Here is a 24,274-nt window from a genome sequence, read left to right on the forward strand (position 1 = left end):
GAGACACTGGTCGCAATGTATATGTAAATGAGAATTTCGGAGCTTACGGACATACTTAGATATGCTGATGGAGGTAAATACACATGTGCTAGGACACACTTTTGACTGCAAAATTTGTCTCAACAACTGAAATTGTTACACATAGTGCCTTTAAACTTCTTTTACAATGATGTTGGCTCTTGTTTGACAACTGTGGATTGGCTGCTGCCTAACCCTTGTGTATTTAAACCACACTGCTCAACAAAACAAAGGGAACACTTAAATCACACATCAGATCTTGATGAATGAATTATTCAAGTTGAAAATCTTTACTGATGTACACTGTATATTTTTTGAGAACAAAATGACCTAACAACGGTCAGTGGAAACCAAAATCATCAAAGTCACACTGAAAATCAGAGTAAAAAATTAAATCACAGGCTGATCCAACTTATGGAGTTTTATCAGGGCAACTCATAACGTGACTCAGTAGTGTGTGTGGCCCCCATGTGCCTGTATGCACTCCTTACAACGTCTGGGCATGCTCCTGATGAGTCGGTGGATGGTGTTTTAAGGGATCTCCTCCCAGACCTGGATCAGGGCATCAGTGAGCTCCTGGACAGTCTATGGCAGTGTCGGATGCACCGATACATAACGTCCCATAGGTGCCCAGTTGGATTTAGTTCAGGGGAACAAGAGGGCCAGCAGTCAATGGCATTAATGCCTGTCATCCATGAACTGCCTACACACTGTGGCCACATGAGGCCGGGCATTGTCCTAAACCGGGAGAAACCCAGGGCCCACCGCACCAGCGTAAGATCTCACAGTCACTCTGAGGATTTCATCCCGGTACCTAACAGCAGTCAGGGTACCACTGGCTATGACATGGAGGTCTGTGTGACCCTCCAAGGATATACCTCCTCAGACCATCACTGACCCACTGCTAAACCAGTCATGCTGGGTGATGTTACAGTCAACATAACATTCACCATGGTGTCTCCAGACTTTTTCATGCTTGTCACATGTGCTTAGTGTGAACCTGATCTCATCTTTGAAGAGGATGGGGCACCAATGGCTGAACTGCCAGTTCTGGTGTTCTCTGGTGGATGCCAATCAAGTTGCGTGGTTCTGGGCTATAAGCACAGGTCCTACTAGAGGATGTCCGGCCCTCTGTTTCTGACAGTTTGGTCAGAAACATGCTCACTAGTAGCCTGCTACAAAGGAGCAGATACCAGTCCTGCTGCTGGGTTGATGCCCATCTATGGCCCTGTCCAGCTTTCCTTGTGTAATGGCCGGTCTCCGGTATCTCCTCCATGCTCTTGAGACTGTGCTGGGAGACACAGCAAACCGACTTATGACCGCAAGTATGGATGTGCCATCCATGCTGCCAGTAGTGACAAGGACACTAGCAGAACACAAAACTAGAGAAGAATCAGTCAGGAAGGATAAGGACAGAGCAACTGTCTGTGGCCACCTCATGCAAAACCATTCCCTTTTTGGGGGTTGTATTGCTTTTGCCACTCCATTGCACCTGTTGTCACTTTCATTTGCACCAAAGCAGGTGAAACTGATTTACAACCACTTGTGCTTCCCAAATGGACAGATTGATATCCCTGAAGATTAACTGACTTGGTGTTATACTAAGTGTTCCTCTATTTTTTTGAGCATTGTACATAAAATGGACCATACACATCACCACATTCAATAGATGTGTATGTAGCGTTCACTGTACTAGTCGTACTTTGTGCCAAAGTTCATTTTAACAAGCAATAGTAAACGGAACAGCTGTACTCACTGCTCAGGTGCATGCCAGTTTTCAGTCCATTCTGAATCCTCACTGTGCACAAATCCCTGATATACAAGTTGAATACTTGTATGTCTACATAAGTAAAAGGCTGTTTCAGTTGCAGTCTTCACGTGTTAAATTTAAAGCAATGTGTAAAGGTTGTTGTTGTTGATGAACACATCTCAGGTGTTAGGCTGGGGAGTGATGATTAGTTGCCTTTTTAGATCATCAGAGACCATTCTGAAGTTATTTGATTATAATGGTCGTAATGTTCAGATGTTAAAACAGTTTTAGAGGTATTGATGAAACTGTTACCCTTTTTTGACAGTCAGGAGCTGGCTTGATTTAGCTTAGGCCGTCAGCCCAGCCCAGCAGGGACTTGCAGTTCCATTACAACAGGGCAACCCACTTGAGGGTGTGTTATTAACTGATGAGGGCTTGTCTTGAGTTTTGACATTTAAAAGCAACAGACTGATTTGTGGCTAAAATCCCTCAGTTTTTGCTGCATGTGTTTTTCCATCACACAGCAGGGCAGGTAGAAGTTTATTGTAGGACTGTGTTATTAGACTGTATTAGTTTTAGCTAGATGTACCTAATAGATTGGTGTCAGTTTCATGAAAAAAAGAACATCAGTAAATTGGTGCAAACCCAATATTCAAGCCCAGAAAATATTAAGAAATGATACCCTGGCCCAGCCTGAACCCAGCAGGCCAGGTCAGGCAGGGCACACAGACTGTGTAAACAATGGACGTAGCTACTGTGACGTCACCCGTTGGTTTGTTGGTAGGTTTGACTTTAGAAGACTTCAGTTCTGCATTTCAGCTGTCACTATCTTGGTCTTTTGGTGCCAGAAATGACCATATTTGGATGAGAGGGTAGAGCTGTGGAGGAAGACTCACAGACTGTGGTGATGCCTCACAGACAGCCAGTCAATCAAGCAGGCCTGCCCTTAAATATGCATAATTTTAGGCCTTGATAAAATGTAAACAGGTGAGTTATAAAAAACAAACAAACAAACAAACAAACAAAAAAACACACGCTGTACAGTTGGAATAAATGTTGAAATTAGCTATAGAAACCAAAACTATTTTTTGTACCAGGCTATAAACATGTTTATTTCTGCTGTAAAGCTGGACATTTTAACGGACTGACTGTTTTTGAGCCAGCTTTAAGTGGTCATTTGATGAACTGCAGTTTTTGGTTATTCTGCATTAGCTTAATTTTTCAGTCTCCAAGGTTGCTGCTTGGTCAGGCCCACTCGGGCAGAGAATCAAAGCTCTAACACAGATTACAAGAGCAGTGGCACACTTTGTACCACTGTATTTTCCTGTATGCGTGACAAAATTGAAACACCAGGGAATGTAAATCTATTGCTCTTCTTGTACAGAGCTGTGAAAAGAAGAATAGAAATACACTGAGGTCTGTAAATAAACAAGCCTCTGCCTACAGCACTCAGATTTAGCTGGAGATGTGAGAGGAGCTTATCTGCACCAGTGTGGAGCTGCATGGTGTTTATATATATACAGTACAGGCCAAAAGTTTGGACACACCTTCTCATTCAATGCGTTTTCTTTATTTTCATGACTATTTACATTGTAGATTCTCACTGAAGGCATCAAAACTATGAATGAACACATGTGGAGTTATGTACTTAACAAAAAAAGGTGAAATAACTGAAAACATGTTTTATATTCTAGTTTCTTCAAAATAGCCACCCTTTGCTCTGATTACTGCTTTGCACACTCTTGGCATTCTCTCCATGAGCTTCAAGAGGTAGTCACCTGAAATGGTTTTCCAACAGTCTTGAAGGAGTTCCCAGAGGTGTTTAGCACTTGTTGGCCCCTTTGCCTTCACTCTGCGGTCCAGCTCACCCCAAACCATCTCGATTGGGTTCAGGTCCGGTGACTGTGGAGGCCAGGTCATCTGCCGCAGCATTCCATCACTCTCCTTCTTGGTCAAATAGCCCTTGCACAGCCTGGAGGTGTGTTTGGGGTCATTGTCCTGTTGAAAAATAAATGATCATCCAACTAAACGCAAACTGGATGGGATGGCATGTCGCTGCAGGATGCTGTGGTAGCCATGCTGGTTCAGTGTGCCTTCAATTTTGAATAAATCCCCAACAGTGTCACCAGCAAAACACCCCCACACCATCACACCTCCTCCTCCATGCTTCACAGTGGGAACCAGGCATGTGGAATCCATCCGTTCACCTTTTCTGCGTCTCACAAAGACACAGCGGTTGGAACCAAAGATCTCAAATTTGGACTCATCAGACCAAAGCACAGATTTCCACTGGTCTAATGTCCATTCCTTGTGTTTCTTGGCCCAAACAAATCTCTTCTGCTTGTTGCCTCTCCTTAGCAGTGGTTTCCTAGCAGCTATTTGACCATGAAGGCCTGATTGGCGCAGTCTCCTCTTAACAGTTGTTCTAGAGATGGGTCTGCTGCTAGAACTCTGTGTGGCATTCATCTGGTCTCTGATCTGAGCTGCTGTTAACTTGCGATTTCTGAGGCTGGTGACTCGGATGAACTTATCCTCAGAAGCAGAGGTGACTCTTGGTCTTCCTTTCCTGGGTCGGTCCTCATGTGTGCCAGTTTCCCTGTAGCGCTTGATGGTTTTTGCGACTCCACTTGGGGACACATTTAAAGTTTTTGCAATTTTCCGGACTGACTGACCTTCATTTCTTAAAGTAATGATGGCCACTCGTTTTTCTTTAGTTAGCTGATTGGTTCTTGCCATAATATGAATTTTAACAGTTGTCCAATAGGGCTGTCGGCTGTGTATTAACCTGACTTCTGCACAACACAACTGATGGTCCCAACCCCATTGATAAAGCAAGAAATTCCACTAATTAACCCTGATAAGGCACACCTGTGAAGTGGAAACCATTTCAGGTGACTACCTCTTGAAGCTCATGGAGAGAATGCCAAGAGTGTGCAAAGCAGTAATCAGAGCAAAGGGTGGCTATTTTGAAGAAACTAGAATATAAAACATGTTTTCAGTTATTTCACCTTTTTTTGTTAAGTACATAACTCCACATGTGTTCATTCATAGTTTTGATGCCTTCAGTGAGAATCTACAATGTAAATAGTCATGAAAATAAAGAAAACGCATTGAATGAGAAGGTGTGTCCAAACTTTTGGCCTGTACTGTATATATATATATATATATATATATATTTCTGATTGAAATATATATATATATGGTTGGGGGGGTTCGGTGCCTTGCTCAGGGGCGCCTTGGCAGTGCCCAGGAGGTGAGCTGGCGCCTCTCCTGCCACCAGTTCACATTCCATATTTGGTCCGGACGGGGACTCAAACAGGCGACCTTCTGGTTCCTAAACTAGGATTTAATTGGATTTCTGATTGATTTGATTCAATATCGATTTGATTAGGGATATTTCAGTTACAATACCATTTTTTTGCTAGAATGTGAAAGAGATTCTCAGAGAACCAATACTGTAAATATTACGAGGATTTTTTTTTTTTTAGAAATGGGGAAATCAGAACAGAATTAAAACTGAATATTGTATAACTAAATGTTGTTTGTAGAGCAGCAACAGTAATATTAAAACAGCAAAGTGACAATAAAGACTCAGTATCTCACTGGAAACAAATCTAAAATGTCAATAAGATAAGTCATATTCCTGACATCACAATACTGAGTGAAGCTGAGAAAGAATAAAAAGCAAAGACATCAGTCAGTATCAGTCCTCCTGCCGTCTCTGCTCCTCCCTCTGTTGCTGAGGAGATTCACTGCCTGCAGGTCACATTACCTCTGGTATTTTTTAACATATGTGGCAAACTAAGCTAAACTGTTTAACATAAACAGTTGTTGTTTCAGTTTGTTAGTAACAATTTGCTATTAGCTGAAAAGCGCTCTGTGCTAGTTTATAACATAATATTAATGGTGGTGGATGAGAGACTGTGGACAGAGCAGATTAAAAATATAGCTTTTCTATATGTTTGCATGATGCTAAGCAGATGAATTGATAAAGTATTGAATTTTTCCTCATGGAGGTTTTATTGCACTCACAGTAACAAGCATAGTTGCCATCAGCTCAAGTTATTTTCACTTCTCTGTCTCCACTGTTCCAGCTCAACTCTGTGTTTGTGTGCATAAAAGTGGCGCAGCAGCCCCGACGCACAGAGTGCAGGAAGAGAGGCTGCTGCCACATGATAATGAATTACACCAAAATGTAAAAAAGTAAGCTAACAGTAACAGATAAAAGAACCAATAATTTTGGAGCTTCGTTAAAAATTTAGCGCCGGGGCCCGTTTATTACCGGCGTTTATACGCTGTCAACTGTCGGGGTGCTACACTGCTCTCACGGTTGATTTCTGTTTCTTTCATTCCATCAGCATTACGTTATTAATATTTAGATCGTCGATGTGAATCGATGCACAATTGTCCATGTCCACATCATGATGCATCTAAGTATTGATAGCTTCCTTCAACCCAAGAAGCAAGTCCTATTAGCGATACTGGATTAGGCAGGTGGGACTTGTAATGGAGAGCAAGATCTGTTAACCATTTAATGTACCAAGTACACTGACACTGACAAACAACAGTATTATTGCTAGGGACAATTCAGTATTTGCTGGATATTGGTAGGTACATGTTCCTGCCACCCTGACCCAATTCTACACCCTTGATAACACTTAACCCACTCAACCCTTACCTTTCTTGCATTTCACACAGCACTTAGAAAAAATTTGAACATCCACAACTCCCGCCTCCCTCCAAAGTCCCATCCTCCTCCCCTTGCAACTCCACCTCCCTCCAACGGCCTACTCCCCCCTCCTCCATTACGTCCTCATTACATCTATGATAGATGTAGGCGTTGGCAAGGTAATGTTAGATACACGGAAGAGGAGGGCCAGTGTAACGTTACAAATGCAACCCCGGAGTTTTAAAACTTAACCGGAGTCAGTGATGACTGATGGGTTTTAGAATAAGGTTACATTGCTAATGTTAGATAATAGCGTTAACGTTACTAGTACGTGGAAACGCACAAGGAAGATAACGTTAATGTTTCAGAGGCTACGCTACAGTAGGCTAATGTTAGCCATTAGCAACTGGGTGCTGTGTTGTCATATATAACATTATGAACTGAACTGAACTTCTTTGTCATTTTTATGCGCAGCACAAAAAATGAACTGACATATCGCATACCCCAAGCAAAAAGAAACAAAACATTTAAGAACAGTTTGTGCAACATATAAGAAAGACACATCACAGCACCATGAATTGTTTGTGTATACACCACTGAGCTTACCAGATGATGCAGCCTCCCTGTCTGCTCTGTGTAGTGTTAGCCTCTTTAGCTCAACACCGGCGTCTTATATGTTACCATTCATCCATGTCTCAGTGAACAGTGAAGGACGCAACAGTCCCTCACTCCTCAGTTAGTGGATCTCCGTTGTCAGATGTAATCCATTTCGTGTCCAGCGAACGGACGTTCGCCAGAAGGCTGCTGGGAACAGCTGGTTTGACGGGGTTAGCTGTTAGCATAGAGCTAACCCCTCCGCGCTCCCTCCGCTCCTGCGTCCTGTCACAGCGCTGCCGGCATCTTCCCTTCGGGACAGCTCCAGGCGAAACCATGGTCATCTCAGGTTACTAGTTTATATCCACAAGCATCCCTGTCAAAAACTCCACGTCCTGAGAGCACTGAGAGCAGAACTGGGAGCTCCTCTTCACATCACAGCACCATGAATTGTTTGTGTATACACCACGGAGCTTACCAGATGATGCAGCCTCCCTGTCTGTTCTATACTGTATGTAGTGTTAGCCCCGTTAGCTCAACACCAGAGTCTGATATGTTACCATTCATCCATGTCTCAGTGAACACAAGGACGCAACAGTCTCTCACTACTCAGTTAGTGGATCTCCATTGTCAGATGTAATCCATTTTGTGTCCAGCGAGTGGACGTTCGCCAGAAGGCTGCTGGGAACAGCTGGTTTGACGGGGTTAGCTGTTAGCATAGAACTAACCCCTCCGTGCTCCCCCCACTCCTGCGTCCTGTCACAGCGCTGCTGGCAACCATGGTCATCTCAGGTTACTAGTTTATATCCACAAGCGTCCCTGTTTCTAGCATATTTGTTGTCTCACAGACTCAGGGGTGGAGGGTGTGGGGGGGATGTTACGCGAGCGGTTATGTCAATTGGAGGCCTCCACGTGGGGAAGACAGACAGGACAGGAGAAAACTCCGACCAATCATTGCATTCGGTCCGAATGCAATGATTGGTTGGAGTTTTCTTAGAACCATATGAGAATGGTATAATGATGAGTTTTCATCTCTGGTGGAATTCACTTACATTTTAGTGTGCCATCAGCTTATTAATAGCGTTTTAACCTAAACAAAGAAAAATGTAAAATTTCCAGAAAGGTAAGGGTTGCTTTAAGTTAATAGCTGAGTTTGAAGTCATTCAACAAAACAATATCAACTCAATGTCCACTTATTAGCTTTATCTGGAGCTTTTAACTGTATCACATAGTCTGTAGCACTGAATGGAGGTTGGATTTGTTGACTTCAGTATTTCATAGTTTTTCAGTGGATACATTGTTGATTTGCAAATATCCTTAACTATAGTGTCACTGGACACATAAAAGCACTTTCCCATAGAAATCAAGCGGCTAATTTTTGTTCGGTTTATTTAATCATACCCGAACTTGATAAAGAATGATGACCTGGGCATGTCTCAAGTCGCCTCTCCGTCAGCTCTGCATGTGTTGGTGCTTTTTGTGGTTGGCTTTAGGCGTTAGTGGTGTGTGGCTGCGAGTCACTCATTAGGATCAGGAAATCAACTCACCTGTCTGAAAACTCTTCCCCCTGCTGACTTCCTTTAGCTAGCTAGCTGCTAGCTATCCAGGTCAAAGTTTTTAAATGAAAACATCAAGGAAAAGATGGAGAAGCATGGGCACCAACTGAATGAGCATCCTGCTAACAATTGTACAGAAATAAACTGCCACATGAGTTTCTAGAGGGATATCAGAACAGTAACACCCTTTGATTCACCAAGACTTGGCGAAATCCTGGCCAGCACCATTCAAACAGGTGACTGTTATGCTGATCTGACAGAGCAGAGGACTCAGTCGAGAGAAGGTGGTGAGGAATGTGCTTTACAGTAAATAGGGACTGGTGTGATGGTGGGAATGTGAGCTGCTGTCCTGTTCCTGCCGTGGGACACTGCTATACACTGTTCAGCGGTGGCTACAGTGCAGCGCCACCTGTGTTTGGGAGGAGTGACCATACAGCCGTATTATTGAGGTCGGGATGCGTTGAAAGATAAATCATTCCACAACTCTCCTCTCCTGTGGAATCATCTTCCTGTTGCAGTCTGGAGGCAGACACCGTCTCCACATTTAAAACTAGACTGAAGACTTTCCTCTTTGATAAAGCTTATAGTTAGGGCTGGCTCAGGCTTGCCTTGTACCAGCCCCTAGTTAGGCTGACTTAGGCCTAGTCTGCCGGGGGACCTCCTATAATACACTGGGCACCTTCTCTCCCTCTCTCCCTCTCTCTCTCTCTCTCTCTCTCTCTCTCTCTCTCTCTCTCTCTCTCTCTCTCTCTCATGTCCTGTTACTGCATCTTGCTAACTCGGCCATACTGCATGTCACTAACTCGGCTTCTTCTCCGGAGCCTTTGTGCTCCACTATCTCGCAGGTTAACTTATATTGCAGCGGTGCATGGATAGTGTGACGTGTGTGGTTGTGCTGCTGTCGTGGTCCTGCTAGATGCCTCCTGGTGCTGCTGTTATCATTAGTCATACTTCTACTGTTATTATACACATATGATTATTGTCACATACATATACTATCAGATATTATCAGATTATCTTATATTTACTTTCAACATATTTTACCACAATAGCCAGAATCATAATTATAATATTATTACTTTCAGTAATGTTGTTGTAAGCTACTGTCATTACTGTCTGTCCTGCATCTCTCTGTGTCTCTGTCTCTCTCTCTGTCTCTCTCTCATTGTGTCATACGGATTACTGTTAATTTATTATGCTGATCTGTTCTGTACGACATCTATTGCACGTCTGTCCGTCCTGGAAGAGGGATCCCTCCCCAGTTGCTCTTCCTGAGGTTTCTACTGTTTTTTCCCCCCGTTAAAGGATTTTTTGGGGAGTTTTTCCTTATCCACTGTGAGGGTGCTAAGGACAGAGGGATGTTGTATGCTGTAAAGCCCTGTGAGGCAAATTGTGATTTGTGATATTGGGCTTTATAAATAAAATTGGTTGAATTCATTGATTGAACCAGAAACCATGGATTATTAGAACCATCTGGAAACATGGACAATTATAAAGCAGAAGCCAAGAATATAAGAAGATGCAAAAAGGACTAAATAAGTTAGAGTTAAATAAGCTGATGGGATCACATTTCACTGGAGCTTACCTTGTATTATTTAATGTAATAAATAAATTATTTATTGATTGATGGTTAGGCTGTGTTTCAGGCAAAAAATTGAGGACCTCTTTAATTCAATATATTAAACAATATAATCATGCTATTTTCAACAACTTGTTGTTTTGGATTACCCATCTAAAGTGTTATTGTCCTGTTTCAGTCACATGCCAAAGCACAGTGGCCAGGCAATGGTTTGCACTACTTTGTTAATCAGACCAGATCTAGGTTGCATCCCATGACAATTATGAACATGCCAGCAGTTGGGCAGCAAGACATGGGAACTTTTCTTGGGTCTTGAGGAGCTGCAGCATTTGTAAATGGACTGCAGTGTTTCTAGCTCCAACTTTTAGTACCAGATCTCTGTGCTAGGTACCCCAACAGAGGGGTGACCAAAAATGGGGATGGTTAGGAATAGTTCCATTGGTACCATCCACAACTTTTCACAATGGAAATTAAAAAAATGTGTACCAAACTGAACTGAACCTTACAAGACTGCATGATAAAAACAGGGCTAAATAGCCCCTTGAAGGACCATTTAATTTTTTACTAATTGTCAGTCAGTAAAAAATTGCTAAACTTCAAAGACCACACCTACAGTACACTTTGTAGAGACATATTGCACCTTGTCTTGCCTTCAGAACAGCATGTATTTGCCTAAGCTTTGATTCTGCAATATGTTGGATGTTTTGTGCAGGCATATTGCACAGTACAGAGATGGTTGTGTAAGTGCAGTAGTAGTAATTGTGCAGTAGTAGTTGTAGTAGCCACTGAAGCAATGAAAGCTAACATGTTTATGACTGAGTCAGTTATCCTATGATGCAGGGGCATGTTTAGGTTCTGGCTTTTTGGCTTTAGCCACAGGTCTTTTTTTTCGGTCAATGTCAAAATATAAAAATATAAATACACACAGTGTTGCCAACTTGGGGATTTTCTCACTGAACTTGGCAACTTTTCAAACCCCCTTAGCAAAGTAGCAATTTGCTGCTGCTCAGAGTAAAGTCAGTCAGCAGATAGCAGCACAGCCTCTCTCTCTCTCTCTCTCTCCTGTGAGCTCTGCAGATTTCCATAGCCGTGGTCCGTGAGCCAAGCCCAGCTGTCCTCCCAACAAAGTGACTTTAAGGCCAAAATACACCGATGCCAAATTGGGCACCTTAAAGCAACTGCCACTATTATTTTCTCCGTACAAACCTCACACCGGCAGCAGCTGATTTTACAGGAGGGAACAAATAATTAAGAATGTGTCACTGACAGTATTTCACCTAGTTTATAAAGTTTCCCCTAACAATTTTCAGTACTTTTTTAAGGGAGTCTGGTACTTAATGTTGTTGCCAAAACACAACGTCAGATGCAGAGTAAAACTGATCTGACCGAATGTTCTCTGTCAGAAATCATGTTGCATACGTTATGGTGTAGCTCCAAAATTAACTACAACAGCAACTTACTTATTCATTTTTCTATTGTTGAAAACTCAGGGCCAAATTCACAAAAGGATTGTGTGGCTTTTGCGGCCGCTAAACCGGTAAAAATGGAGCAAACAGATACCATCTAATTCACAAAGCACTCGCAGAGGATGAAATGCTCCACTAACTGTGCTGCCAAGCAGATTGCATCTCGGTGCTCCGGTGTTATTTGCACGTATTTAAATGAGGTAATATGCATATATTTGGCACAAAAATTGCCCCTTTCTATGCAAATGAGCCTCATTGATAAACAACGTCTAATTCACTAACACCAGCGCTAATAGCCACACGCAGTTTGAGTGAAGTAAATAACGTCTTTAGGAAGCTGGTGCAAACTGGGCGCTCCTCTGTGGAAGCCTCTCGCCCAGACTTTCCAGTGATCGTGGCAGCAGTGATCGTCTGTTAAATCAGTCTGTAAATAATATTTTGACATTATTATTATAATCATTATTACTTTAATGGCATCCGAAGATACTGATGCGTTGAACAGGTGACAGTCTGCGGTCGTTCTCAAAACGCACTTCTGTCACGCACTTCCAAAGCAACTTTCAATAATTTATTTTACGAAACGGGGGAAACAAACGTGAACAAAAACGGTTCCATAATTCCATAATAATAATTAATAATTTAATAATTCCATATTAAATTCAAAAGATAATGAAAAAACAGCTACAAGTGAGAGGGAATAGTGATAAAGTGGTCAAACTTGGTCAAATCCACAGCCTCAACCCATCCGACACTGTTAGACTGACTCACCAGCAGACATCACTACATGAGGGTATACAGTATTCAGTACTTTGCCAAACAAAGTCTGCCATTGTTCTGCCACGGTGTTCTTGGTGCAAAACCAGCATTTATACTTTGCCATGTGGCTAATTGCAATCAGGGGCAAATCAGGGGCAAACTGCACTCAGCTGCCAAACTTTGTGGGCGTGTTTGCACTGGTATGTCATTAGTGCAATATCCTTTGTGAATAGGACGTTAAGACGGAGCAAACTGCGGGTGCAAGTGAAGTACAATTCAAGGTGTTACCAGCGGCTGCAGTTCATTCTTTGTGAATTCGGCCCTCAGTGTGCAAAAACCCTTTCTTAAAATAGAGGGACAGAGAGAGACAGACCAGCAGCAGCAATTGAACAGTGAGCTTGTCTAATCATCACAGAACTTGCATGATATGTGGGGTGCCACCAGTTCCAAAAAAGTGCTTTTGCATTTTGCATAGTTTGTCCAAACATTACCGAACTCTGTAAATATTTTTCACATTTCAGACTGCATGGAGCCTTAAATCATTCTCTTTTTGTGAGCGCCCCCAGATCAGAACATCATCCATATGGCAGACTGTGCCCTCCAACCCCTCGGTAACCTCTGTTGTCATCTGGTTCTGAAAATGTTCAGGTGCAGAAGCTATCCCAAACGGCAGCCGATTAAAATGATAACGGCTAAAAGGCGTGATAAAGGTTGTTAGCCTGGCGGACTCCTCTGCTAGCGGGATTTGCCACAAGCCCTTGTTGCAGTCAAGCTTGCTGAAGATACGTGCACCAGCTAATGAACCAAGAGTCTGTTCAACAGAGGGGAGTATATACTTTTCCCTCCATACTGACTCATTGAGCTTGGTGAGGTCGACACATATGCGTAGATATTTTTAACTAAGCCATTACAGCATGTCCCCAAAATGTTTCTGCAGTTGACCAAAAATAAGTAAAAGTGTTATCAAAGAAAAATGTTTTACAGTAAAGATTTGGATATAAATTAATAAGCATCTGTCCGATCATCATAAAACCTCTAGGGTATCTTTAATGTTGTAAACTGTCAAAGGTCTTGATTCTACCCAGCTTCCAAGTTTTAAAGGTCCATGCTGGCCTGAAGCCTGGAATTGCTGCTTGAGGCTATATTATTGGATTTTAATTATTGATTCATTAATGTTTTCATTACTTTAATGTTGCAGCTGATAAAGGTGGAACTCATTTTAATGACTTTATTTACTGTTGGGTCGTTTAATCTATTAAAATACATCATCATTTATTTGTTGATTATATTTCATATTAATAATCTGAATCTATAAATTAAAATAAAACTTTCCTGGGGGAGGATCCCCCAGATCCTTCTATTGAAGTGAGGGCTAAGCCCTAAAGGTGCACAATCTAGCCCGCTAAAATGATGGCATAAAAAAATAAAAAATAAAAAAATAGATAAATAAAATAAAAATGGACTCTTCCATTTGTTTTGCTCTTTGATCTTTATATATTTGTTCCTATCACTGGTCATACCCTAAACTTACTATAATGTTGGTTATTGTTATGTATTGATGTTTTTCTCCTCTTTCTCCTATCAGGTATCGCAGGTCTAGAGGAATGTGTTTTGAAATCAGCCACTCTGTCAACTTCCCCTGCCTGCCCTCCCTTCACCCCTCTCAACTTTGAAGCTACACCCATTGTACGGGTTGCCATAGAACCCAAACATCCAAGTAAGTCTTGTAAGATGCATGCACAGCAAGTTAGCGCATGAATTTGACCTTTTTTCACATTTTTTATTACTAGGACTGTCTAGTGTAGATGCAGTAATTGTGATGCGATTAAGGTTTAAGCACAAATCGCAAATTGCATTAATTGTGTGCTGTTATTTTGTCCCTTCATCGTAACATCACTTCACACAGGTGCACTGATGAAAATAATGGTGATGCCCCTGACCTTTTGTGTAGCTGATTCATTTTTCAAAATTCATTGGTGGCTCACTTTGGAAGTGAAAAGTGACAGAAATGAAATGAAAAAAATTAGATCTATGTGCTTTTTTAAAAAAATTCTATACATGGGATACTCGAGCTCCCATGCTTAAACTTCTATGGGAAAATACAGCTGGCCTCTTATAGTATAACACCCAACTTACTAATGGTGTAAATTATAACCAACACAAAAATGATAATAACTAGAATAAATCACCATGTAACAAAAAGTGACATTTGTATTTTGGAACTTGAAACAGTAAGCTTCAAACTACAAACCATCGACCCTCACTTGAGACAGAACCAAAATGGCGTCAGAGAGGGGAGAGCCACTGTTACCTGTCGTGTTATCGGAGTATCTCTTTACACGTGTCTTTAATTAGCAGCAACGTGAGGTACACAGTACAGTCTGAATACCAACAACCCAGAATTCCCTTTGGCACGTAAGGCCATCCTATTCACGTAAACACTTACTCCACATCTCCCCTTTTGAGTATGCCAAAACATCAGTAACTTTAGTGTGTTTTACCTGTTATGAACATAGCCATAAACTCAAAACTTTTTTTTTTTCCTGCAAATAAACAAACATTATCATTTCTCAGGCAACAAGACTATCTGAGGTATTCTCACATCATAGGAACTTTAACATTGTTTTGTTTATGTTTTTTTCTTTAACATGTAGTCTTTTATTTAGTCCAATTAAGTCCAGTCTGGTTTCACCACTACCCTGCCACATCTGGTTCTGACTGTAGTGGAATCTGGACTTGGTTTACGTGTTGGCTGTTTTGGGGAAGACACCACTGTGTGTGATGGTACTGCTGTCTGAGTGTCTTGTGTGCTCTCAGGATTATCCAGAGGAATAAGGTGATGACGGTTCCTGCGAACAGTACCATGAGGCACATCCACCATGTGCGAACGTGGCGCTGAGTATTCACCCACCACAGTCCCTGTCACTTGAGCATCAGTCATCCACACTTGTTCTCCAGGTGGGAGGCAGCTGAGCTCTTGCGCTTGGTGACGCTTATTGAAGAATTTTTGATCCGCACTCCTCCTCTCTTTCTCCTTTGAGATGACAACTGTGCTGTCTGGGAGTGCAGGGTTCAGCAGGGATGGGAGGGTCGGCACAGTGGAACAAAGCTGGTGTCCCATTAATAGTTGAGCTGGACTGAAGCCGTTTTGGAGTGGAGTGACACGATATGCCAGCAAAGCAAGGTAAGGATCTCTGGCCTTATTGAGCAGGTTTTTTACAGTTTGTACAGCCCGTTCAGCCTCACAGTTGCTTTTTGGGTATCGTGGATTGCTGGTCACATGCCTAAATCCATATGCTGCAGCAAAGGCTGAAATGTTACTCCCTGAGAATTGTGGCCCATTGTCAGCCATTAAATTCTCAGGCACTCCATGGTGTGCAAACATGGATTTAAGGTGGACTATAATGTCGGTGGATTTTGTGTGGCTAAGGTTAGCTATTTCTACATACCTTGAGTAATAGTCCACCACCAGCAGGTACATTTTCCCTTTCAGTGTGAACAGATATGCTCCTAACTTCCGCCAGGGTCTCTCTGGGAGATCTGTTGGGATCAGGGGCTCTGTGTGGTTAGTGCGTTCTTTAATGCATGTTCCACAGTTCAAAACAAGCTCATTCAGTTGCTGGCTCAAGCCAGGCCACCACATAGTCTGCCGCGCACGCTCCCTGCACTTAGTCACACCTTGATGCCCCTCATGCAGCTTACTGACGACATAATTTCTTAAGCCTGCAGGAATGACGAGTCTTGTCTCCTTTATCAGGAGGCCCTGCACACGAGCTGGACTCCGGCCATCCATCCTGGCACATTTTCATGACCTTGGAGCACACACTGTCTATTTTGAGATGTTTTCTGAGATTGTCCAGGTAGGAAGCCCTCGTTGGCAGGTTTTCCATGATGCTGTCCACATATGTATTTGTGCTCTCCGTGAGCTCTTTGTCTGCAGCCGATGAGTCTGTCGGCAGTGGTGCGCGGGACAGTGTATCTGCTGTCCAAAGGTTCTTTCCAGGGACATGGGAGATCGTGTAGGCATATCTCATGAATCTCATCCGGAAACGCTGTATCCGTGGGGGTAGGGTGTCAAAAGCTTGGGCCCCCAGGAGACTCAACAGAGGTTTGTGGTCAAACCCAGTTCAAAGTGTCAGCCTATGAGAAAGTCTCTGAATCGCTCATGGCCCATGTGAGCCCCAGGGCCTCTTTCTCCACCTGAGCATATCTCTGTTCGACTGGTGAAAGAAAGCGTGAAGCATAGACGACAGGCCTCCATTCTTCACTTCACTTTTGCAGCAAAACCGTACCTAATCCAAAAGAGGATGCGCCTGCTGCAGGGCTTGACGCTAACTTTTTCCCCAAGGAGCACATGTGCTCCTAAGTTGAAAAAGTAAGGAGCGCACAAAGAACTTTAGGGACACAATGTAAATTGATCAAATAATGTGTTTTCCGTAATAAACGTGATGCAGATAGACATTTACAAGCAAAATTATTTAATGAATTTGTATACAAAATATACAGAAAGGTAAAATCATCAAGTATTGCAATTTAATTTTGTCTTTAATGTTATTATCTTATATATATTATCTTTGCAATATGATTATCTTATATAATGTTATTACTATCCTAAAACATTCTCCAGGTCCTCTGAAACTCTGCAGGACTGAAGCCTCTTTCACACAGAGCTTTCGCGGCGCCCACCATGGGATAGGGCACAGAGGACAGGATTTGGGGGAGTACAGGCTCGTTCAGGAGCTACAGCTCCATGGTGACCGCTTTCGGGTCTACTTCAGGCTCTTCTCTGCTATTGGACGTGCGGCGCCGAGGTGTCGTCACAGCGCGTTGCGGTGAAATTAAAAAAAATTCATTTCGAGCGCAGGCTGGCAGCGCGCGCCGCTCAGCTCAGCTCAGCTGAGCTTTGCACTGGCTGTCCCATTGTTTGTCTATGGAGAGGGCAGCAACGCCTGACAAAGCGGCACCGCTACCCTTGGCGTCGCACATGATATTTATTGTGCTGACAATGGCTTGGAAAACCGCCCATAACCGTGTCACACGGGGAAGAGGGAAGAGGGAAGGCGGCTGGAGTTCCTCCAACATTAGATTATCACATTTTTTTATTGACAAAAATATAGGCTGCTTCGGCTGATTTTTTTTATGCGCACGTGCCCCTAAATATTTTTTACAGTTCGCACACACCTATTTTTAGTCGCAAATGCGCGTGAAACGCTCGCACTGTCGAGCCCTGGCCTGCTGACACTTTGGTGTCCTTATTTGGGTCATACAGGGCTAGCATGGGCGTGTGTGTTAGCTCCTCCTTCAGGCGGCTAAAGGCTTTATCCTGGTCCACTTCCCAGAACCAGTGGTTCTTCTTTGAGAGTAAGTCTCTGAGAGGTTTATCTTTCTCTGCAAGCTGTGGGATGAACACTCCCAGCTGACTTTCACTTTCTCTGACTGACGCTGTTTTGGCTGGATCAGATTTAACTCCTGCCTCTGAGATTATGTGGCCCAAGAATTTAACTTCTCTCCATGACAGCTCACATTTCAGACTGCATGGAGCCTTAAATCATTCTCTTCTTGTGAGCGCCCCCAGATCAGAACATCATCCATATGGCAGACTGTGCCCTCCAACCCCTCGGTAACCTCTGTTGTCATCTGGTTCTGAAAATGTTCAGGTGCAGAAGCTATCCCAAACGGCAGCCGATTAAAATGATAACGGCTAAAAGGCGTGATAAAGGTTGTTAGCCTGGCGGACTCCTCTGCTAGCGGGATTTGCCACAAGCCCTTGTTGCAGTCAAGCTTGCTGAAGATATGTGCACCAGCTAATGAACCAAGAGTCTGTTAAACAGAGGGGAGTATATACTTTTCCCTCCATACTGACTCATTGAGCTTGGTGAGGTCGACACATATGCGAGGGTCAGCTGTCTTTTTAGGTACCACCGCCATGTCTGAGCACCAATCAGTAGGCTCTTCCACTCTACTGATGACTCCAATCCTCTCCATGCGTTCAAGTTCTCTCTTGACTTTGGGCATTAATGGGAGGGGTACCCGTCGCAGAGTCTTTAGAGAAAATGGCACCGCATCAGGCTTCAGATTGATGGTGTAAGGCTGCCGCATTAGACCAAAGCCAATGCACAACTTTGGATATCTGCTTTTCATTGTGTCTGTGTCGATGCTGCCCACTTGAGCTACCAGCCCTAGCTCTTCACTAAGTGGTCTGCTGAGTAAAGCTGAGTGCTGCTATTGTGCCAAGGAATATGCTATCATCTTCTTCCCGTACCTCATGCACAGTTCTTGATGATGCACACACTCTTTGTGGTGTCCTTTTTTTCCACATGAGGGTCAAGTTTCATCATTAGCTGTACACTGTGTTTTGGGATGTGAGGGACTTTTCCCACATTTGAAACATTTAGACAGTCTGTTTTTCTCTGTGCGCCCTTGGCTAGGCTTATCACCTTGGTTGTGTTTCTTCTTTTTCTGAAACAGTTTGCCTTTACTCATTATTCTGTCCACTGAGCTTGTCTTTCTTTTTACTCACTGTGTCCCCGCGCAGGTTGCTCGGCTGCTGTTTCACTGCTTCTGTCTGTCTTGCCATCTCAATCGCTTTTGCCAGCGTTAGATCTTTATCCAACTGCATGCGCTCCGACAGATGCAGGTCTGCTAGTCCTACTACTAGCCTGTCTTTTACCAGCTCCTCATGTAATGCTCCGTAGTTGCAATGCTCAGCCAACATGTATAAAGCAGTCAAAAATGAGTCCACAGTTTGATTTTCTCCTTGTTTTCACATATTAAAACGTGCTCTTTCATATATCACGTTTTTCTTAACAATGAAGAAGCTGTGAAATCCATCTCTTACTGAGGCATATTGCTTTTGCTGCACGTCAGACAAGTTCAGTTCTTTCAGCACGTCATCCGCTTCATCAACCATACAGTACACGAGGGTGTTTACCTGGTTTTCATCCGTGGTTGTGTGGAGATTACTAGCCTGCCGAAAGCGCTCAAACCTCCTGATCCATTTCTCCCATTCCAGGGGTTTTGTGAAGTCAAACGGCTCCGGTGGCTGTATGCTGAAAGTAGCAGTCGGTCCGGGAGCGGGTACCTGTCTGCCCCCCGCGGCTGCATCTCCCTCTGCTGCTCCATCCATTAGCAGCTGCTCGTTGACTTTTTTTTTTTCTTCTCTCTCTTTTTTGACAGGCTTCTCTCAGACGCAGGTGACCTTCTCTGGATACTCTATCCCACTTCTTTTTTAAACTTTTTATTTATGAGTATTTTTTACATTGTCAGGAGTAAACAAAACACAATACAGAACGAACATATGAGGTCATGGGATGAATAGCAACTCAAGGCAAATTTAGCTTCTTTACAGTGTAATGTCACACAGAGAACAGTCGTTATTAAGTGTCTGTCTCATTGGCTAAATAAATACACCATTTTTCCCACCGTTTTTTTCCCAGTTCTTTTTGGAGTCGTATGGAGTGGGTCATCTGTTCTAGGAGATGTAGGTGTTTAACAATACTAACAAAAAGGCCTGCAGTAGGACTGTTTTTTTTGAGCCAACATTTTGTAGTGGCCTTTTTACGTGCTGCCAGCAAGATCTTCAATAGGTAAATGTCATCTTTGCACAGTCCATCAGGAATATGACCAAAATAAAGAGATGTAAAGGTTGGGCTGATATTAAAACCCAGTATATTTGAAATTATTGTTCCTACATCCTTCCAGAAGGTCTGAATAGATGGACAGGTCCAAAAAACATGGGTATGATCCGTCATCATTTCTCCACATTCCCTCCAGCAAGTTGGCTGATTACCAGTTAGCCTTCTGTTTGGGAGTAATAAAGAACCGAATCAAGTTCTTTCAACAGAAGTCTCTCCAGGTCAGGGAATTGGTGGAGGATGACTGTGTTTTCCAGGCATTCAGCCACATGTCCGCAGATATTTCAATGTCCAGCTCCCTTTCCCATCGCTGCTTTATGTAGTCTGTGCTGTCCTTCTTCAATGATGTGATACCAAGGTATAATTTGCTTATGCGATGTTTATTACTTTCTGAGTTATATGCATTAATAAATATTTGAATAACCATTGGTGGCTCTATTGGGTTAGGACCCTTCACCTTTTTCCAGAAATAATCACGAAGCTGTAAGTACCTGTAGAAGTCTTGCCCATCTAACCCATATGTCTGACATAGATTATCAAAGCTACTAAGCTCCCAGTTTTTAACGATAGTGCATATAGAGGTGATACCAAGATAGATCCATTGTCTGTATCTATGATCTTGCAGTGCTGGTATAAAATTGGGGTCGTATGCTGGCCATCTGAGCAGTTTAACCTCATTTTGGAGTTGGAAATGTTTGACCACTTCTACCCATACTTTCAGAGAAAGATTTACCCATTGACTCTCTGTCTGTAATAATTCCTTTTCCTTGCCTGCATGTCCAAGAATTGACTGTATCGGTGTATCTATTAAAGATAACTCTATGGTCTTCCATTTAGCAGTATAAGATGAGTTACACTAATATACAAGCGGTCTCAACTGAGCAGATAAATAATAATCCCTTAAAGATGGGAGGCCCATGCCCCCCCTCTCCTCTGGCAGCTGGAGGGTAGAGAATTTGACCCTTGGTCTCTTCTTATCCCATATAAATCGTGAAATTTGCTTGTTCCATTCTCTAAATTGTTTCTGTGGAATTTCTATTGGGAGTGATAGGAAAAGGTATAATAATCTGGGAAGAATATTCATTTTAACCGATCTGATTCTGCTGCCAAAGTCAAGAGGGAGCAAGCCCCACCCATTGAGGTCATCATATATTTTTTTGTTAATACCATTATAGTTAATAGCAAATAGCTGCATCAGGTCGTTGGGTAAATTTACTCCCAAATACTTGACGTGGGATGAATGCCAGTTGAAGTTATACTTTGCTGTAAGTTCTTGTATGGGAGTGTAGTTAAATATCAAAACCTGGGTTTTGTGTACATTGAGGATATATCCTGAGTATGACCCATATGTTTCCAGCATTTTCATTAATAGCGGCAGGCCTGAGGCTGGTTCCATGATTGTGACCAATACATCATCCACGTACAAGCCCACTTTATATTCCACTCCCCCTATGGAGATACCCTTTAATTCTGTCTCTTGTCTGAGTGCTTGGGCCAGAGGTTCAATGAATAAATTAAAAAGACTAGGAATAGCGGGGCACCCCTGCCTACAACCGTGTTGCAAAGTTATTGAGTTAGAAAGGCTATCATTCACCTTTATTCTTGCGGTAGGGGAGGAGTAAAGTGCCTGGATACAACGTATAAAATCTTCACTAAAGCCGAATCTGTTCATTACTAAATAGAGAAATTCTCACCAGTCAAAAGCTTTCTCAGCGTCTAAACTGAGAATGATAGAGCTAACTTTGTCCTTATTTATCTGTTCAGTAATATGCAGGGCACTTCTTATATTGTCTTGGGTTTGTCTGTTTTTCATAAATCCTGTTTGATCCTCATCTATTAGAAAAGGCATTGCAGTTTCCATCCTCTTTGTTAAGATGCTGGCATACAGTTTATAATCCGTGTTTAAAACACTGATAGGTCTGTATCCCTTACAGTCCATCCTATCCTTTCCTTCTTTGGGGATAACTGAAATAAAGGCCTCCCTCCAGGAGGGTGGGAGAGAGCCTTCTTTTAGAATGTAATTAAAGCAGGTCTTCAGTAAAGGGAGCAGGTGTTCTCATGGATTTGTACCATTCTGGGGGTAACCCATCGGTACCAGGTGATTTGTTAGAGTTCAGACTTGAAATAGCTATACTTATTTCCTCCAATGTTATTGGTGAGACAAGGTTATTGTTAATTTCTCTACCAAGAGTAGGGAGATCTAAGGAATTCAGGAATTCAGCAATTCTGTGTCTATTAACCTGGTCTGGTTGAGAATATAAAGATTTATAGTATGATTCAAACGCTTTTTGTATGCCCTCCAGACTGCTGGTAGGTTTATTTGTAAGAGGTAGTATTTTCTGCCTGTTGTTTTCTAAGCCTCCAAGCTAGCAGTTTTGTCGCTTTGGGGCCTGCCTCATAGTATCTTTGCTTCATAAACCTTATATTTTTCTCGACTTCTTTACTTAGTATTTATCTATATCCTGCTTAACGGTTCTAATTTGGTGTATAATCGAAGGATCTTTATATACAATGTGAGCTTCTTCTAGACCTCTCAATTTTTCCTGCAGTTTAGACAGCTTTTGGGTTTTTATCTTTTTCAACATGGCCGTCCTGGCTATGATCTTCCCCCTAAGAACCGATTTAGCTGTGTCCCATAACATACTAGGGTTTATCATTATCCTGTAAATATTCGCTTAGGTCTGACACCATCGAGCTTATGAAAGCGGGATCATTCAACATGCCTGTATTTAACCTCCACAATGTTTTTCGCGGTCTACCATCTAAATGTAATGTGAAATAAACCCCCGAATGGTCTGAAATGTCCCTCTGGCCTGTTCTAGAGTCCTTTAATCTGTGTAGATCCTGGTTATACATAAATAAATAATCTATTCTTGAATAAACTCTATGTCGTGCCCAATAAAATGTATATCCTGGGTCTGAACCATGCATGAACCGCCATACATCAATCAGTCCCAGGTCATTAAGTACCTTGTTTATGTGTTTTTCAATTGAACTCATTCTAATGAAGGATTAAGAAGCATATTGAAATCTCCCGCACAGATAAGGGTCCCGTATGTTTCCGTTGCAATTAGACCAAACACCTTTTTATAAAAAGATGTATCACTTCCTGGGGGAGCGTAAACATTGAATAGTGTCACCTCTTTTTGGTCTATTTTCCCCTTTATCAGGACAAACCTGCCCTCTCTATCACTTATTTCAGATATGAGTTCAAACCTGACTGAATTTGAGATTCTTTGCCATTTTTATATGATGAAAAGTAAGTATTTCTAAAGCCCATTTTTTTAGTGTTTCGTGTTCAACACCAGAAAGATGAGTTTCCTGCCAGAATGCTATGTTTATCCTCTCCTTTTTTATTTTAGATATCATTTTACTTCTTTTGATAGGATTATTTAGCGCGTTTACATTCAAAGAGAGCGTGTTGTACTTTCAAAACATTGCACCTGTAACATCCCAGACCTCAAAAAATAAACACAGTAGGGTAAAACAAAAAACCCCAAAGAACTATAACACAGAACATTGAACTGAGCTTCCAACAAAAATGGTACCATAACGCCTTCGACAATGAGGGGGGCTAGCCACAAAGTGGGGCCCCTCGGTTGCAGGAGAAAAAAAAGTCTTGTGGCTCGCTGTAGTCCGTAGGTATCAGCCTTCATTATTCGTTAAAGCAAAGAAAAAGAAAGGATTGGACACGGTTCAGTGCCAATAGTCTATTCCAGTGCGATAGAAGGAGCATATTTGAATCTAGATTCAAAATAAAAAATTGAAATAAAAAATACGTTATATTGTTTTTGTTTCTTATAAGAAAACGAGGAGAAAACATCTCATCGCAATTATAATCCAATAATGAGGAGTTGAGAATAAATCGCTCACTCATCCGTCATCCCCTGCAGCAGCTGCCAGGTCCGTCCTGCGGTACTCCTGTAGCTTCTTTCGGATCTGCCGCTGGAACCGGTCCATGTCTCTACCACGCTGGGTCTCGGTCATCTCCCACGGTAGGAGTCGGGCCAGCGATTCCTCCGATATGTCCTTGCTCCTGCTCCTGCAGGTGAGCTCACCCACGTTGAATCCCAGTTTCCGCAGATCCTCCGCTGCTTGCGCTGCGTTGTTGTACAGAACGGTGCCCGTTTCAAAGAAGACGCGCATTCTCGTTAACGGGGTCTGGAACCCTATTCCATTCTCCTTAAAGGGAAATTTCGGTTTATTTCAACCTGTCTCCTATCGTCCTAATTTTGTTTCAAGTGACTAGTGA

General features: G+C 42.5%; 1 protein-coding gene across 3 annotated transcripts in view; it reads left to right on the plus strand.

Moving 5' to 3' along the window:
• The window catches only part of efl1 (elongation factor like GTPase 1), a 289,931-nt gene that overhangs the window by 149,453 nt on the left and 116,204 nt on the right, over positions 1-24,274 (plus strand). For 2 of the 3 annotated variants that reach the window (XM_033622163.2, XM_078162283.1), the window contains exon 15: positions 13,974-14,105. The exons of the other annotated variant lie outside the window; for it this stretch is intronic. In XM_033622163.2, coding sequence (XP_033478054.1) covers positions 13,974-14,105 — 132 coding nt within the window. The remainder of the gene's footprint in view (positions 1-13,973; positions 14,106-24,274) is intronic. 3 annotated transcript variants of the gene reach the window in all.

The sequence above is a fragment of the Epinephelus lanceolatus genome, chromosome 2 (genome assembly GCF_041903045.1).
Source record: "Epinephelus lanceolatus isolate andai-2023 chromosome 2, ASM4190304v1, whole genome shotgun sequence".
Classification (NCBI taxonomy): Eukaryota; Metazoa; Chordata; class Actinopteri; order Perciformes; family Serranidae; genus Epinephelus; species Epinephelus lanceolatus.